The following is an 18322-nucleotide window of genomic DNA, read 5'->3' as shown; positions in this document are numbered from 1 at the left end:
GTGCCTGCACCCCTCTGTGCACCCAGACGAAGCGAGGATGCTCGATTGTGTGTGGTTGTTAGCGTTGGGTGTTCGATGGGCGCTGCAGATTTTTCGAGGGATTTCAATGCCATCGAAGAAGAAGAAGCATAACTGGAGTGGTATCAGAGATTTATTCTTTCTTTGGTAGAGAAAATTCTTTTGTGAAAATCGGATTCACCTTTTGCTGTCCAATTATATAGAAAAATTTCCAAGGGGTTCTATTTATTTTTTATTTAAAATAAAATATTACAGCATTCAACTTAAAAATGAATAAATTTCAACTTGATAACCGCAATAAATCTCAATGTGAATTGAATTATTCTTCTTCTTCTTGGTAATATCCTACATTTCCAAATTCTCTCATAATTCCCAAAAATCATAACAATCAAATTCCCATCAAGAGCAGACTGCATTTAACCAACAATTTCTCGCGAAATCTCAACGTTCTGGAAACGATCCGAAAGTTAGTTGAAACATCAAACTCAATCAGCTGCACGCCTCGTGTCTGATTCGAAACGCCTCGAGCCTCGAAACTAATACAATGACTAGTAGGAAAAAGATGTTCGAACATAGCTAACCGTGCTCGTACGCCGTCTGCCGGGTACGATTAATTGCTAAGACGGCGGACATTAATTGCTCGTGCAACGAGCACAGCGTGACCCATGCGACAATTAATTACGGATCTGGGCGAACCCGTCTGAAGACGCACGTAGAGAATCCGGCATCGTCTAACCGGCGAACTTCGACACCCTAATGGATCGTAATAGATCGTGAAATCGGCGAAATACCATCCACTCGTCTTCCCATGCGAGACTATCAACTAGAAACGTCGTTTGCCAACGATTCCCTACTATGCACCATTACGAAATATCCCCTCCATTTAACGATGCATTGTGATTTATACATCGGCGAAAAAATAGAAATGGAAGGACGTCGGATCGGTGAAGAAAAGGAAGTTGAAATTCTTGGCAGACGGTCAAATTTTCCCGACGCGATGGATCATCGTGGCTTTTTTGTTCCGTCTGACTTTTTGCAATATTTCTTTTTTAACGCAACACGTTTGAAGCGTTGACGTAAGAAGTTTCAAAGGTTACAGTAAGAGATTCAAAGGATTAACTTGGGAAATTTGAACAGTACTGTACTTTGATTCTGGTATTTAATCCTCTATTGGCGCAGTGCAAATTAGACGCGCATGCTTCATCGTCTGACCATTAAAATGATTTAAAACTATCTTTCGGTGTTCAATTGTGCTTTGATAGGTTTTAATAGGATGTTGCAAAATGTCTGATTAAATACCACTGAGAAATTTGTATAAAAATTGATTTATTGCCCGGATATGATTTGAAGTGGGAGTCAAAGGGTTAACTGAAAAAGTTCAAAGCGATAACCCAATAAATTGAAAGTGTTAATCTCAGAAGATGAAAGTGTTTTGTCAGAAAGTATTAACCGGAAAAATTTCAAACTTTAATGCGAAAATTCTGAAATTTCAAGCTTTAACTTAAGAAATTTCGAGCACAAATTCCAAACTTTAACTCAAGAAATGTCGAGTGTCAATTCCAGAAATTCCAAGCTTTGGCTCAAGAAATTTCGAGCGTTAATTCCAGAAACTCCAAACGCATAACCGAAAATCCAACGCATTAACCAAAGAAGTTCATCCATCACGAACGGAAGTAACCTCCCCGAAAACCACCTCATCGATTCGTTTTTTCCCCGAAGCGGATATCGCTGGACCGCCACGTATCCATGACCCGAGTCAATAATAAATCGGTTGCCGCGCGTGTGCCAAGAAGGCACCGCCTCTCCGCTTCGCGATTTTATTTCATCCTCGTCGCGAGTCCGTTCTATCAAGAGAGCCTCCGCGTGTTTTCCTGTTTCCCGACCACCGCATCGCGGCCAGATACAACCACGAATAAACCTTCCCTGGGATGCCTCTCTCGCAGCCGATATTCGTCTCTCGAGCCGAGCACTTAGCCAGCAATATTATCCGCGGGAACAAGAGGGATGCACATGACGGAAGGATTCGCAATTTACACGGGGCTAGTCCCTTTTATTGCGGCCGAAACGGTCGCGAAAGGGGATAGAGAATATTCGAGTAGGGTCCGCAGCAATTTTGACTTTCCAGCTGGTAGAGCCCACTGGAAGCACACGATTTACAGTTGCACGGATTTTTTTCAACCCTTCCGGAAACACCGAGCAACTTGGTGGAGTTGCTCAAGTGGCGGAAGATTGAGTTGTACTTTTGAAATTGGTAGCAACTTTGGAGAAGTTTGATGGAAGCGCGAAAAACTTTGTCCGGGTAAATGAAAATTTAAGGAACGGTGATTTCAAGTTCCACTGATTTTTAATTGAAATTTTTTAAGGAGATACGCTGGAAATATTTAATATTTCTTAGAAATAATCATTTTTTACGATTATTTGGAAGGGAAGGGTTGGGAAGGGTCGCGCGAGAGGCGACTTCCGGGTGAAAAACGAACAACAGAGGGAAGTGACGAAAGGGTAGGCGATGCAACGCGGCTCGTAAATACGCCACGATAACTGTCAAAAAGAGAAGAGAGTAAAATGTCCGGAGGAGAACGGGATCGACAAACGACGCCGCTCGAATTTACAGCTGGCTACACGAGCCAAGACGACTACAATCCTATCCTCGTATCCCGGGCCTTCGACAATTACGATTTTTATTTTCAGTCCGACACAGAGAAGACCGGTATTTTCGTCGGACTTGGATTACCAGACGAAAATAACGACCGACGTACAGATACGACCGCTTCGAAACTTTCTAATTACCGCCTTAGAATGTTGCTTAGCGATCGATAAGACCAACGAAATATTCAAATGTACAACCTTAAATAATTTTAATTTATTCCTAAACTCCAAGGTAAATTATATTAAAAAAACTATGCTTGTAACACGTCATCGTACTTCTTTGCTTTTCATTTTATGAAGTTAATGAGTTTAGCTTCTGAAAGACTTGATTAATGGTTAATATTTGCATAACATAAGCAACGCGATATTTACCCTGCTGTTCCCATTTCGAGAATATGTTTACATTGCACGTTATATTTTTACAGATTTTAAAACAATTTGCTTCGCAGAGATGTTGAATATTGAAGTATAAAAATATAAAATTAAGAGAGTTTTTAAGTCCCCCTAGGGCAAATGATAATGCAGCGAAAGGGACCCTATATTTATACACCAGTGGCGGTCCTCCACCTGCGTATAAACGTTTACGCGGGACAATTTTGAATTATATATTAAACTGCGTAATATTTAATAATTAATTAATCATATTATTTTGTTTCAAAATTACTTTTAATATTAATATCGTCAAAGGGAACAATTTTGAAAATTTCATTACCAAGATATCTCTCAAAATGAATGCCGCATATTTTAGAGGCCGAGAGCGATAACGACGATCTTTTAGGTGGTTTCCAGGATTCCTTGCGAGATCTACGCAAATCTGCAGCTCGCGGTATGCAAATATGCAACACAGACATCGCTCAAACTCGTGATTCCAGTTGGAATTCAAGCTAGAGAAGCCGGGTTACCTAGTAATAATTAAATAAATTTTGTTTGAAACCCTTTGCTGCAGGCTCGAGGGTGCACAGTTTAAAGGGTAGATCGTTTAAATGAAAATCTGACGCGAACTGAGCTACTAACTAATGCAAAGTTTGCTATCAAAAGTGTAATTTTCAAAGATTCGTAAACACTGATATCTCAAGTCTTCTTAATTACTTTGAAAATCAGATTTTACTAAAATATTTGGAAGACCAGTTAAGCTCTTAATTAGCACGATGAACGCTGGATATTTAATATTTTATTAAATATTTATCGTCCAATCTCTAACCTTCATACCTGAATTTTATTTCCTAAGCTTAAAAATTCGAAATTCCAGGAATTCGAAAATATCGTGTTTCAAAGAAAAACCCTGGAGAACACGTTTTTCAAGGTTTAGATAAGCAGTCTTTTGTTAGAATTGAGTCAGTGAAGTGTTCAACTGATAACACCTCTGAAAACTATTTTCCAAAGCAGTTTCTTTGCAGTGTGTATTTATCTTATAGCAAAATTCCTTTCATACTTCAGTCCTCTCTTGTATCAAAGCTGAGCAGATTTTTATTATACACAGAATGTTATATTCTCTAAAATATGCAAAATGAAATACCATCCTAATGTATTTTTTTAAATAATTTAGCTACCGAATTTTATCCCAAACAACGAGGTTGTTACGTGTTTTCTTATTTTAATTTTCCTTTCGTAATAAGCATCCATTAGAGGAATAAAATGCTTGTTACATAACTAACAGGATGGAGTCAAAAAACTAGGGTAACCATCAATTGCTAACGATGAGTTTTAATGTCTTGTAGGCGTTACACGAATAGCGTGTACACAAATTAAATAAATGAACCGTATGGTGTTTGATAAGAGAGGGTAGCAATTAAACAAAAGCTTGTCGGCGAATTTCCATCAAATTATGAAATTCAATTCCACGCTTTTCGCAAAATCCCATCGAAAGTTTAACAGAACAAGCATATTGCGTAACCTTTCGATTAAAACAGCTTGATAATTAACTCTTGTAAGAGGATTATATTAATATTAAAATGTACGATACGTTCGTGAAACAATCGGATTCACAAAGCGTGTTAACAAATTCTGAAACATGTTTTTAAAATCTACCATACAATTTAACTAAACTTTATTATGTATCTAGTTTCTAATCTCCAGAATTCATTATATTTTATAGCTTGATAGTTTGCGTAATTAGCGAGCCGTGTAATATTAATTAACCCCTTCATTAAGTTAACTTCGTCCACAGTATTGCGTTTATTATTTTACGTATCTTCCATTGCATAAATTTCTATCTTTAATTACTATTAATATCAACCCCTATCTCAAAGTACGAAACGCTTTAATGAATTTAATAACGAAAGGGTTAATAACGGTATAGCAGAGGATAGATGGTGGCTCTTACCTTGCCCTGCATAATCAGGCGGATGGTCAGGGTAACTGAGGGGTCATCGTTCAGGACTGGTTTGGAATCCATACTGTCCATAATGAAGTCACAGATCCTTTGATTGAGAAGGAAGGGTCTTCTTGATACTTGCGGGGGAGGGGAAGGATATGAGGCAGGATAAGGTGGGCAGGGAAGAGGTTAGGCGAGTGATTTTGGCTGGAGGGCTCTTGCGGGACGTGCTTTCCAAACGATCCCAGGTATGTTCAGTCCTTGCACTGAAATCAAAATGTTCCAAACATTATCAAACAACCCTAAAAAAAAAAAGAAAGAAATCATCTAGAAGACATTCCATTTCCATTCTAACTTTTCCTATTTTGGGAAAGTATCCACTGAGGAACATAATTATTTGTTGGCACGATGCACACAATTTTCCAGGAAAATTTCAACAAAGGAAATTCCATTCTGAATTGACGCTATTTTCAACGCACACGTGTATCGTCGGTTCTATCTTATCCCTGTTCTTTGTTGCTTCTAACGAACCGCTTCCTCATTACAGCCACGTGTATATAAAAGTCACTTGAATAGAACTTTTGATCATAAGGAACAGTGCAAGTATTTTTCTTTTTTTTTTTTAAACATAATTTTGCTTGAAATGAAGTAAAAATTTTATTCGGATAATACATCTGAGTTTAAGCGATTCGAAGAAATAATAATGGAATATCCATCGACGATTAATTGCTGGATAAGGAAAATCTCAACAATCGATTTCAATTTAAATGCTTCCCGAGAAATATCTATTGTACAAACCGATGGAAACTCGACGATTTTACTCGGAAGACTATAAATAGAATATCTACATCTATGGAAAGTTTGCACCTTGGAAAAGTTTCCAGAAAATCGCTGAATTTAGAAATACCTGCCGAGTATTAAGGGTGTTAGAAACCCATTTATTGTTTAAAAACAGATTTCAGGATTTTAGACGAAACGGTAGCAGTAATACCTATCTGATTTAATGTTTCTAACAAATGGCTCAAACGGCAACCACGATACACACAAACTATTATACCGAAGAACAATCTAACTTCAAAACAATGAGCATATGGAACGAGTTGAAGTAAAGTTTCATACCGATTTCAATGGAACGTAAAGCAATTATTAACTTCGTTATTAAACGAGAATATCCAACGAGGAATTAACAGATACTATGAATTTTCTGTCATTTTTCTATTTTAGATAAACTATTAAACCGGACAGTGTTTGTTAGCTTCAATCCCGGAATTACGAACTTTATTTATAGTCCAATAAATTACAGTATTGCAGTGCATTAAGGCTTTAAATGTGTGCACACAGTTATTGATTAGAACATAAGGATGTCATTTATGCAGGTATAAATAAGATCCAATAAATGAAAACTGCATATAATATGGTACACTTCAGAAATAAATATGAATAAAATAATTGTTAGTATTGATCGTCCATACGTATTCCCCGTTAATAATCATTTCCATGCAATTTAATCTATGTGCTCTGGGTTCAACAGGCTAGTAATATTAATAGTTAAATTGTAGTCTCAACGAAACACGGAAACAATGGAGACTGTTTGCTTTGGATAAAGCCTTTACACAAACAACTTCCCATTCCCCGGAAAACAGAGAAGGTTCCCGCGTTCAATGCTACGCCCCTGTCTCGGTACCCCCCACTCCAGGGCCTACTTAAAGGTGCGTCAGACGGGTTTCTTGCTCTGTCCGTTATGAACGCGCTTTTAATTTGCACGTGCAGCGTGAAACACTTTGCATCGATAAAAAAACGCATACAATACATTATTAACTACTCGTCATACGATTTTCTTGGAAGAAGAACATTTCAGCTGCGCGCAATTATTTTTCTCTTAAATTTTATAACGCATCAAACACGTTTACGCGTATTGATCGTCGTTCCAGCTTGTGCGATTACAAGTTTACGTAGAGAATTGATGATAAAATTTTATACCTCCTATATTGTCTCTATAGTAAAGGAAAACTTACATCTAAAGTACTTTAAATGTCTATCGTAAAAATGAATTATTTTTGAAACGATTTTATGGGAAACTAGCCCTAACGAAAATATACATGGTACAACTTCCATCGTTGTCCGATGTATCTCCAGATACACAGGTGGGTACCCTGATAAAACAGAACGTTAATTACCACGGGTATACCGCCGCATCGTGAAATATCTGAATTACAAATTGAAAAGCTCTGTTAACGCGAACGTACTATATTTAGCCTTCCCTGTCTTTCTAATCGACCACACGTCTGTACTGGGCGACTGTGACCGTTTCGCTCTGCTGCTGTCCGCAATGCAATTGGACTGTGGAATTCAGTGCAATCTGCGTTCCGTTATACACGCCGCGTTCTGAGTGTGTGCACAACTTAAACGACACCAATGGTCCGATCGTTTCACTACCGAATCGACTTTAACCCATTCGCCTACGCTCGCCCCTGCCGCGAATTGTACATCTATTTTATTTTACATTCAAATGAAAAAAAAAAAAAAAAGAAAAATTGAAATATTTCTAGATTTCTAGAAATGAAGTACATAAGATGTTCCAAGTTTCCTAAAAATTTCGAAATATCTGAAAAAATGAAACATGGGAAATGGAAGGTTTTAATTAGAAAAGGTACAGTAGTAGGAAGCGATCGTTTCACGGTGAGTGAATATAGTCGGCCACAGTAGCGACGGGGTTAAATCGTCGTTGTTTCCCGCTATAATCACGTAAAGAAGAAGCAATCGTTTTTCGACTGTGACACGAGGGTCGTTGCACCAGGCATTGCGTAACCGTTCACGGACGATAACAACGTCGCGGTTAATTTCGAGCAATCACAAGATCTGTCCATAATTCCACGGGGATCCGGTGTGCAGGATCGCCTACGATTTGTCAATCTACACCGTATCTCTCCCTTGCTACGTGAGTCATGTGCACGTTTGAAACGATTCAAACCGATTGTGAACGGAGATTTACAGAAACGTATGTTGTCCGTTTTGAAATTGCGATTCCCTTCTTTACCGAGGTGTACAGAATTATTTAAATGGTCAGTATAAAAAATGTAATTAAAAATTTGTAACCACTAAAGGTACAACAAAATACATACCGTATATGTGCAATTTTGAGTAATAACGGATTAAACAGCGCAACCGATATTATATACAGTAATTGGAAAAGTAATTCATCATGACTCGATTTCGAACGATTTCGCATGGAAATTCTGATGCACGCGTATTAATCCCTTTTCACGAACTTCCGCGTGTAGAAATTAAACGCGGCTAATTACCGTGAGGTTCGACTCGCCGTCCGACGGATAGACGTGTATCGCGTGCTGTAAACAATTACAACGGGACATTTGATTGGCGGTTACGTGTTCAACTTGTAATACAGATACGCGCGTGTAATATATCGTTCGGATTCTTTTGTCGGAAGGGAAGACAGATTTGAAGGAATTCTTTACTTTCGATATCAAAATCGTGAAGCAAGAAACAACATTGTTTTCGGGGGACAGTAGCACGCGGCGGTTATATACGTATGTGGCGGGCATCGAATGCGTGCGTGGAAAAAGGTACGCAGATATGTGCAAGTCGACGACCAGAAGCGGTACAGTCACGAGAGAAAAGCAATCGGTAGTCTAGAATGTCTCTGTCTCTCTTACACGTTCACTCACACATACAGGAGCATTCATTCTCTATGTATCTCGCTCTGTATCTCTCTCTCTCTCTTTCCCTCTTTCGTTAATATCTGGAGTAGAGGGGAAAAGAACCGATCGTTCGATTTGCCAACACCAGCTTCCTATCTTCCTTGCTGTTCGCCTTTTATATTCCATGTACGTTTCAATTACGCAGCCAACGTTTATTATACAGCCGTGGCGTGGAAACACGAGAAGAGATACAACGCGAGATACAAACACGCGGCCAACGAAAACACACTGCTTCACTATTGCCACTGTACTAGTGGTAAAACGATAAGATAGCCGTGACCACCATTGAATTTACGTAGTACACGTAAGTTGTTCTAGCAGCGCAGGAAAAGGGAAAGGGAGATACCGAACCGACGAGAACAACCGTTCGCTTAACGAACCTCTGATCGAGTCTTTCGAACGAATCGACATTGACGCGGCGTCACACCACGCTGCGAAACGTTTCCCTCCCGGCACCGTATATTCGTATTTCATCCCCCATGCACACCTCGCGTACGATTCACACACGATCCGCGTGGAAAAACAACAATCCCTACGATCCAAGGAACACTAGGATACGGCACGTAATTCGTTGAATAATTTCGAAGAAACGGTCGAACGATAATAACGCCGGCGCGGCGTGTGCGCTATGGTGGCGCACCGTAGTCCGTTCCTCGTTGCGAGGCGTCCCGAACGAACCGTAGCTTCGCATTTTAATGGGGCGCGGCCGTATAAGGAAATTCTTAATTACCTAAATGCACTCCTTAATCATCGGGGATGGGGTCTGGTTTCGCTTCACCGACGCACACAACACTCGATGCTCAGAAACGGGGGAAAGGAAGAAAAACACTACACTCTACGCGACACTGGAAAACTGCACCACCTCGGCGGAACGCGAACGAGTCTGCCTCGTTCTCTCTAACGTCCGGTCTCGCTCTATTCCGTCGATGCGCGGCGCTGTGCGCGCCGCTGCTGCGTGTACGCCAAGCGATACTAGCGCCATACTGCGACGTCTACCGCTACCTCGGCCAACCGCGCCACGCTATTGGCTGACCAATGGCGTTCGAGCTTTAATCCGAATCTTTACGCGCCGCGGTAAATTCGAACGTGCTTTCGTCGCGCCTTACACGATCGCAACGAAATTATGATTGATCATGACAACAGTGTGCAATTCTTGATTGCTTTATTGATATTAATGATCAATGCATTCTTCTTTGTTTAAGAAAAATGAAATTCCCTTGTACATTAATTTGTATTGATGAGATAGAAACCTACGTGTAGAAATCCATTTTTATTAGCAAAAATGAAACATTTTAATGATGTGTTGATACAATAAAATTAGTTAACGTTTTCCTTTGCAGTGACAATTAATCAAGTTACCTTGTACCGGCCACTCGTTTAACATAATGCGTTCAAATCAACAGACGATTGTACAAATGCTCGATTCGAATATTAATTAAAATTGCACCTCTGTACAGCGTTAATTTCAGTAATTGCAACAGTCGATTATCAGTCGATGAAGTACTTCCAGAGCCCACTGAAAATCAACGTCTACGATAATCGGCGAGAATCAATGTCCGTAATGATCATTGTAAATCGCGTCTATAATAATTGCCACAATCGGATAGTCATTAGGTAACAGTAATCGTATATATCTTTGCGTACTGAAAATTCCTGTACAATTCGAACTCGAAATCCTCTGTCGATTAAAATGTTTATTTCTTTTTATTCTAAACCCCCACAGTTTCTTTATATATCACTGACAACAAGAGGATTAAATATTATTTATTGAAACAATAAATATGTTTAATTTCTGGAATCGTACAGAGACACGGATCTTTTAACCCTTTTGTACGTTTCTTCTCCTATTTAACGTTGCTACCATGCTCGAAGAAGAACGAGTTTAGAAACACAATGAGGGTAAGCTCTAACAAAAGGAGCTTACTTGGAAATACAAAGGATATTTTATTTTCCGAGTTTTCTACGGTCGCTAGAAACTCCAGCTACACGGTTAATTGTATGCAAGAAGTGCGTTTTAATTTTGAATATCCAACGCTTTAAAATTTACCCTGTAACGTTGGAACTTATTGTTTGCAAACTCTTCTAAATATAACGTTATTGAAACCGACGGCTAATGGAATTAGATAATTCGCAATTTCTCAGATATACCTGTTATTCGTTAGACATTAAAGGATCACCGATCGCGTTCCCATTGAATTGGAATCTGCTTCGAGTCGCGCGTTTTCCGCGAACAGGACACCAATGGAAATTAACTGGCATACGGAACAATTCCTTGGGATCCACAATGCCGCGTATCACGCGTCGCAGCGACGCCAAGTTCCGCGTTGTATCGCGTTTCACCGATTCACAGGGAACAAACAGGAACCTCTCTGTACAAGAGAATGGCCGTTTATACGTCGAGTTTGCAGGATATAATGGTAAGGTCCACTGGCGACAAATCGATAAGCCGTACAACAATAACAACATCGCGGCAGTATCTTTGCTATCCTTATCCTGCCGTACCTTCTACAACGATCAATCTTCCATCGGTAAACACTTGGCAGCGATTTACTCGGTAAATTTCTCTCTTCCGTGCTTGTTTTACGAGCTTCGATTCGTACTCGATCGCGGGTAAATTGTTGTTTCAACGAGAAAAACAATAAGTACGATCGTGGAATCGTGAAAGGTGGATTCTGCGGTAAACGCTATAAACGGTAAGTTTACGAAGACGGAAATTCGAAAAATTCTATGATAAATAATTTGTTTTCTAGAAGGTTCCCCCGAAAGTTTGTTTTCTAAAAAATTCGCTTCGTCATCTTCGAAGAATACAGTATGCCGAACAATTACGCCATCATTTTCCACCGTGTCGCGAACAGATTATTTTGAGACGGGCGCGCAAAACGTTGACAATAAATGGATGATTAATTGAACGCTACTTTGGCCAGACAATTTCGTTCGTTAGCCACGAGGTGGCCCAAGGATGTTGTGTTTGCAGAACATCCTTAAATGTAGCCACCGACTTCCCTTACGCTGCTACCTGAAAGGCCATTATGACGACAATGGCTTGCCATGGGTAATAGCGCGACCAGGAATTTAATTATCATTTTAGGCGGTGCGGAAAGCAATTATTGGAAATTCAGTTTGCAATGGCCAATGGAACCTCGGCTGAGACTAAACGGCGACCAACGCTGCTTCCCACTTCCGTACACTTCTGCGAAAGAGCGAGCTCATTAGAGGGTACCCATTTTCTACGCGAGACCGCCATTGTCCCTTTAAAACTCCGTTTGATTATGTATTTCCACGGAATAAATATTTCATATTGTGAAATCGAAGGAAATTATAAGGCGTTTCTCTTTGAACCTTCAATCTTCTGTACTAACCTTTTGACTGCTGAGTTTTTTAAATTTTATTTCATTTCTCAATTTATTAATTCATTTATTTGATTATGACGCGTATCTGCGTCCATAGCAGTGAAAGGGTTAAAAATGATTTATCTTCACTTAGAAGACTCTTAAGGTAAGGAATAATTTTCAGCTCTGCATTTGCCTAACCACCCCCGCGCAGAGACAATCACGTCACGCAACTTGACCGCGAGAAGAGGGTCGGCCCCGTTCCGAGCTTGAAGAAGCCAGAAATGGAGCTCGACCTCGGGGCCGGCGTCAGTTTCCTCGCAACCCCTCGGTTTCCGCTTCTGAACGAACGCACGCGTCTCGGTTCGCCAGCGACACCGAGAGGACTCGCGAACAAACAGCCTAGCCGAGTCCGAGATCGAGCTGCTGCTGCACGCTTGCAAACAGCTACCACCCTCTCCAGGGGTGTTTCACGGCAGGGCAACCCTCTCAGCCGAGAAATCTCCTGGAGAACGACGCTTGCGGAGGTTGACGGAAATGAGGCGGCGTCACCGGCGTCGCGACAAGATTTCCAACCAGATGGGGTTGAATCCTCCCTCTTTCTCCTCCTCCTTGCTGCGCTATGCGCCAGGGGGAAAGAACGCGAGACCGGAAGGGGTGATAAGCAGCCCGCGGTTATTGGAGCTGTACGCGCGGTTATTGGGGCGACTTCTTGCTTTTTCACGCGGACACGAGTGCCTCTTTTCTAACCCCGCGAACGACGAGGTGAGATGGCAAGGTAGGAACGAGCCTTCCTCTCTAACGAGCTGCAGTTCCTGCCAGCTACTTGGTCGACGGTTTTACGCGTGATGGATGGTAGTTGCTGTTTAAGCTTCAGAATTATAAGAAAGCGATCTTCCTTTTCAATATTGTTAAAGAAATTTCTTAGCTTTTCTTTCTGATGATGGATAAATGATGCTGAGATTGATCTGGACACGCGGCCTGCTAATATCATATATTAATATAAATTGTACCGCTTAAATAAATAAATAAATAAAATGAATACCAAGATACAAGATAGTAGTAGGATTTCAGATCATAATTTGCAATCAGCTCTATTAACAAGTAAAACTTGTCAGTTTACTCTACACAGTTCGCAACACGTTAAGTCAACAATCATCCCTCGAGTTTCATTTTATTTGCTCAACTATCACTTGATCGCCCCGTTTCAGTAGTACAGCTCGGTGTGCGCCCCGACCGGCAGGGAATGCGATAAGCGTTCGACATAGAGAAACAAGAGCGAAGGGAGGAAAAACAGTGCAGGCCTAATAGTAATAAGATCATGCTTAGCCCACTTTACGAGCCAGTGAACGAACACATCCCCCAACCCCGGAGTTCTCGAAACAACCCCACGTTATTTCCAGCGTTGTGTAACAACGTTATCGCACCAGCACGCGACACGTTTTTTCGCCAAAGTGGCCTCGAACGGTACCCTAAGCAAACATCCCCTTCTTCGGTTCGCTTCATCGACACCCACCCGGTCCCCCTTTTCGTACCTCTTTCTACCCTTCCGACTCTCTTGGCCGCCTTTAACAGGGGCAAAAACTGTGGTCACTGTTTTGTTTCGATTCGCTCGACTAATCGTCGAAGGTAGCGCACGGGGAAAGGTTATCAGCTAGCAGAGAAACGTGAAGAGGAGGATAGAAAAGCACCGTTCGACCGCCTACGGGCCTGAAAACTCTTTCATCTAGAAAGCATTGTTCTACGTTACTCTTTGCCTTTCATCCTTCCTCCTCCGTCCCTTTTCTTCCGCCCCGCGAGTTTTAAGGCTTCCAGCAACGGCACCTTGACCGGGAAGCATGTAGTCATCGCTTGTTTAATCAGGCCTCGTTAGAAAATAACCCCAAGCTACCTACGTCCCATCTTGTCACCTCCCACCCCCACACGGCGGATGCTACTAATGAAATTCTAACGAGTACGGATCTTCGTTAAGTGGATTATAATTTCCCTGTCGCACCACGCGCAGTTAACTAGTCGCGAGTAGAGCGAACAGGTGGGTAAATCATGGTGACGACCGATAATGTGCAGTTCGAGGAGACAGGTAAACGGAGGTTCAGAGAAGTACTTTGTTTTAGGGGAAGTTCGATCGTGTGGATCTTCTTGGTAGTTTGTGGTTTGTCTTGGGAGGATGGAAGGGAATGTTAAGGGGTAGATTTGCATAGGTACTTAAGAGGGTTAAAGGATTGGAATAAAAAAATTGGAAACTTGGAGACATCAAGCCTTATCTTTAGGCTCGAGTTGAACCATACGTTTTTGTATAAAGGGGAGGATTTTATAGCCGAAGAATAATGAAAAGACAGAGCTGTGAAATTGTTTTCCTCGTTTCGTTGACGATTCGACAATTCACGGAAATTCAATTTCGACGCTTCTCGTCATTATACCTGTATCGTGGCCCGCCACCCGCATTGCATATGCATACAAACTCGCGAATACACAAACGGAGTACACAGAGAGGCGAATGCGTGCATAAATGCACACGACGCGACGTCGTGATCGTAAATTGTCTTTGCACGTCGGCTCGGGATTGTAGGAAGTCAAAGTTCACGATGAGTTTGAAAATGGAACGCCTCTTCGCTTCTTGTTGCTTCTGTCCTTTGATGATCTATGTCACTGCAAATATTTGAATTACAATTTTATTGCTTCTCGTAATCATTCTTCTTCGTTAAACTAGCTTGCCTTTTACAGAATTATTTATCGTTTCAATTGGAAATTTTTATTTTTATTTTTTCATATGTACCGTTTTTTTACATTTTATTCTCTGATTCTCCGTCAGACTCGATTGTCCTTCCCTCATTGTTCTCCGGTTTCCCTCGTTCTTCACCGGAAGCGCTTGCTCTTCAAGTTCTTCCCTTTATTATCTCTCGCTCTATCTCATTTTTCTGCTGTAGCATTTTTGCCCGTTTCATTTTTTCGAATTCTCTTTCACTACACTTTTGCGCCGACTGTTATCTCGCTTCTTCACAGTCCACCATTTTCTGATTCACCCTCGTCTTCTCTTTCCTTTGTCTCCGATCGTGTATTCTTCGCCATTTTCCTCGATTTATCATTTCGTTGAGGAAATTTTTCAATTTTAAAAATATATCTCGAATTTCTACAAATCCTTGATTTTCTACAATTTTCTTGCCACTTTTACCTGTCCCGTTACCGTCCCCCGGCTTCATCCTCGTTAAAACCAGCAATTAGAGCAAAGTTAATTGCCGTTGTTCCCCGCGCTGGAGATGGTAATTAGCATTGACTCGTATCGTCGTGTTTACGCCGTCGAAAGTTCATCTCGCGAAAGTTTCACGGCGACAAGACTTGCTGCAACCTCTCGCATTTAGTTGCAAATTTTACCAGTTAACCGTATCTGCAGTTTAGACGCCTTCACCGTTCTATCTCCTTCCTTCTTGCCGAGATTTCCCTCGAACAATGCGTGTTGATTGAGTGACAGTGCTAATTAGCCGACGAGAAACGGAGAAGATGAAGTTTCCATGGGAAATCGCGCGTTCATTTGTTCATTAACGACTAAACGATTCGCGAATTTTAGCGCACTCCATTTCATTCGCATGCATTACCCTTTAAATGCCATTATTTTTCGCTAAATTATTTAAAAATTAAATTATTTATAATTCGATCTCTGACAAATATTTGCAGTATTATTTTCTGGAAATTTTATCTTCTCATAATTGCAATTAACTCAGTAATTTAATTTGATTTTATATCCTTCGGAGTACGCTTGATAAAATTTGATAATTAGTTTAATTTTTAAGAATCGTTTGTCAATTCAATTACCAAAAGATTCTATAGAATGAGGTAATAATTACGGTTCAATTATTCATTATTTCACATATCATCGTGGCTTTCCATACTGCTGACACGTCAATAGAATGTGATTCAAGCTGACAAATTTAATGAAAAATTTATAACCGAGCTCGAGATAGATTCGACCTCCTCTGTGAAATTAATTTTTCAAATTCTGCGATGGGATCGGCCGTGGTCTACATTCTTCATTTACAATTACTTTTGACCCAATTTCACCGAAAGGTTGATGGTATAAAATGAGATCGTGGAAAATATTATTTTCAGGAGAAATTTAAATGGAACGCATTAACAAGAGATCATATCAAAATTTCACCAAGCTAAATTTCCTTTCGACCGACTCGTTTCTGGGAAAGTGGTACGATTATCCAAAAATCTAAAAGTATCTTGGAAATATCGACAGAAATAAAACGTGAAATTTTCCAGTGGATACAATATCCTTCGAACAATCCCTATTCTAAGAACTATTCAACTGTTTTTCCATCAATGTTACACGAAAGAAGCGTATAAAAATTTCTTCAAACAGAATTACGATCTTCTTTCGGTCCATCGGTAGCGGGATATTTTTCCTTCTCGGCTCGCTTTAAAAAGAAAACACAGAAATTCTTCCGATCCGTATCAGTTTTTCCCGTTCGATCAAATACCCTTCTCATCCATCCACGATAAAAACAAAAATATTTCGTACCATTCGCGATAACCCAATTTTTTTTATCTCGATCAGAAATAAAATCACATAACATGAAATTGGGAAAATTTAATCGTCGAATGAATACGAATAATATCGATACGATAAATACGATAATAATTAATACGAAAAAACCGAATCAAATAGAATCCCCAAAGAATAATTTAAAAAAAAAGAAAATTTAGCAAGCTTTCAACAAATTCCTTTTCTCTAATGGAAGCTTATAATCCTTTCGAGTCGGACGGTTGTTGATGCAAGCGAGATCTTTCGTTTAAAAATCCAACCCTCCGAAGAAAATAAATCCTCTAGTCGGGGCGCAGGAGGGTTCCTTTTATTTATAGAGGAAAGAGTTTTGCAACTCGGATGCTTGAAACTACGAGCCGGCAGCCTCGAATAAGTTCAACCAACCACATACACGCCGACTAACCCCCATAAACTCCCCACTCGACGTTCTTACATACATACATATATGTTCCGCTCGCTGAAGCTCCACGGTTCAACTTCATCTCGTCTCGAACTCGAGTTATTAAATTCGCAACGGCTCCCGGAACCGAGTCCCGAGACGGGAACGAGCATTTCGTCTGGTGCACGAAAGACCCTTCGAAATGAATGATCTCGTCGTCGCTTCAGCACGCCGAATCGCGACGTCTGGCGCGGAGAAAAGCGAACTGGGGGAAAAAAAAGGCAACGAGGGCGACGAGGATTGAAGATTCATTCCGTGTAGCAAGGAAGTTTTTTCATTTTTTTTTTTAATTGAAGATATCTTACAAGGGGAACTACCCAAGTGTTACACTCACTTATTAATGAAACTTTTGGGGGCAGACGGCTAATTGTTTAAAAGATATTAACAATTACAGTTAGTTCAAATCCTTGGTTCCCAACATTTTTTTTCTTTTTTAATGATAATTTGTCTCTTTTTGAATAACTATTGCATAAAAATTATCATTAAAAAAAAAAAAAAATTGTTGGGAACCAAGGATTTGAACCGAGGACCTTCAGATTGCGAGTCATGGATCCGCTCCGTGGTTATACACATGATTCGCAATCTAAAGGTCCTCGGTTCAAATCCTAGGTTCCCATTTTTTTTTTTATGATAATTTGTCTCTTTTTGAATAACTAACATTCTATATTCTATTTTGTCTAACTTTAATTATTAATATCTTTTAAACAATTAGCTCTACAAGCTGGCAAAGTTTCATTAATAAGTGAACTTGGGTAGTTCTCCGTATTAGACTGGAGGATATTCATAAAATTATTTTTGATGACTGTAATAAGTGAGATTTGTATTCAATTGATAATTAATCATTTTATATTAAAAATATTTAAGAATCATTTACCTAGTATTTTTTTTCGTCAAACTTTCACCTTTAAATTGATATATAATACACCCTATTTTCTGATACTTTTATGTGTCATGAGTTTTTCCATTCGAAAGTCGACAACCTAATAATTGAAAGAAAGCACAGTGTTCTGCACGACAACCTAAATTCGTATACAAAAGAGAAAGGTCTGGCACAGTTCACGGTGCAAAATAAATTGAAACTTCGCAAAGTGGAACAAGCGGATACAAGGTTCGGGACAGGCTGGTTCGAAGGAAGGTAAGGATTCAAAAGGGACGAGAAATCCTCGTGGAAAAGGTCGAACGAACGGACCGAGAGGAGTTTCTCTCCCTCGGAGGAGCTCGCGAAAAAACCTCTTACAGGGGAACATTAACAAATACCATCCGGCCTCGTTTCACCCTCGTCGAACTGGAGAACCAGCCAATAATCCGACC

At 40.2% G+C, this 18322-nt stretch overlaps 1 protein-coding gene across 4 annotated transcripts in view; it reads right to left on the bottom strand.

The window, feature by feature from the left end:
- The window catches only part of LOC114872137 (poly(rC)-binding protein 3), a 116581-nt gene that overhangs the window by 38053 nt on the left and 60206 nt on the right, over nucleotides 1-18322 (bottom strand). For 2 of the 4 annotated variants that reach the window (XM_029179004.2, XM_029179003.2), the window contains exons 1-2: nucleotides 9428-9616; nucleotides 4988-5244 (exon numbers count right to left, since the gene is read on the bottom strand). In XM_029179004.2, the coding sequence (XP_029034837.1) occupies nucleotides 4988-5068 (81 nt within the window). In that variant the 5' untranslated portion in view covers nucleotides 5069-5244; nucleotides 9428-9616. Of the gene's footprint in view, nucleotides 1-4987; nucleotides 5245-9427; nucleotides 9621-18322 lie in introns of those variants that run through there. The other 2 variants (XM_029179000.2, XM_029179002.2) reach the window with 2 other exon arrangements.

The sequence above is a fragment of the Osmia bicornis genome, chromosome 9 (assembly GCF_907164935.1).
Source record: "Osmia bicornis bicornis chromosome 9, iOsmBic2.1, whole genome shotgun sequence".
Lineage (NCBI taxonomy): Eukaryota > Metazoa > Arthropoda > Insecta > Hymenoptera > Megachilidae > Osmia > Osmia bicornis.
The sequence above is the reverse complement of the archived record's forward strand: the minus strand, read 5'-3'. Positions and strand labels throughout refer to the sequence as shown.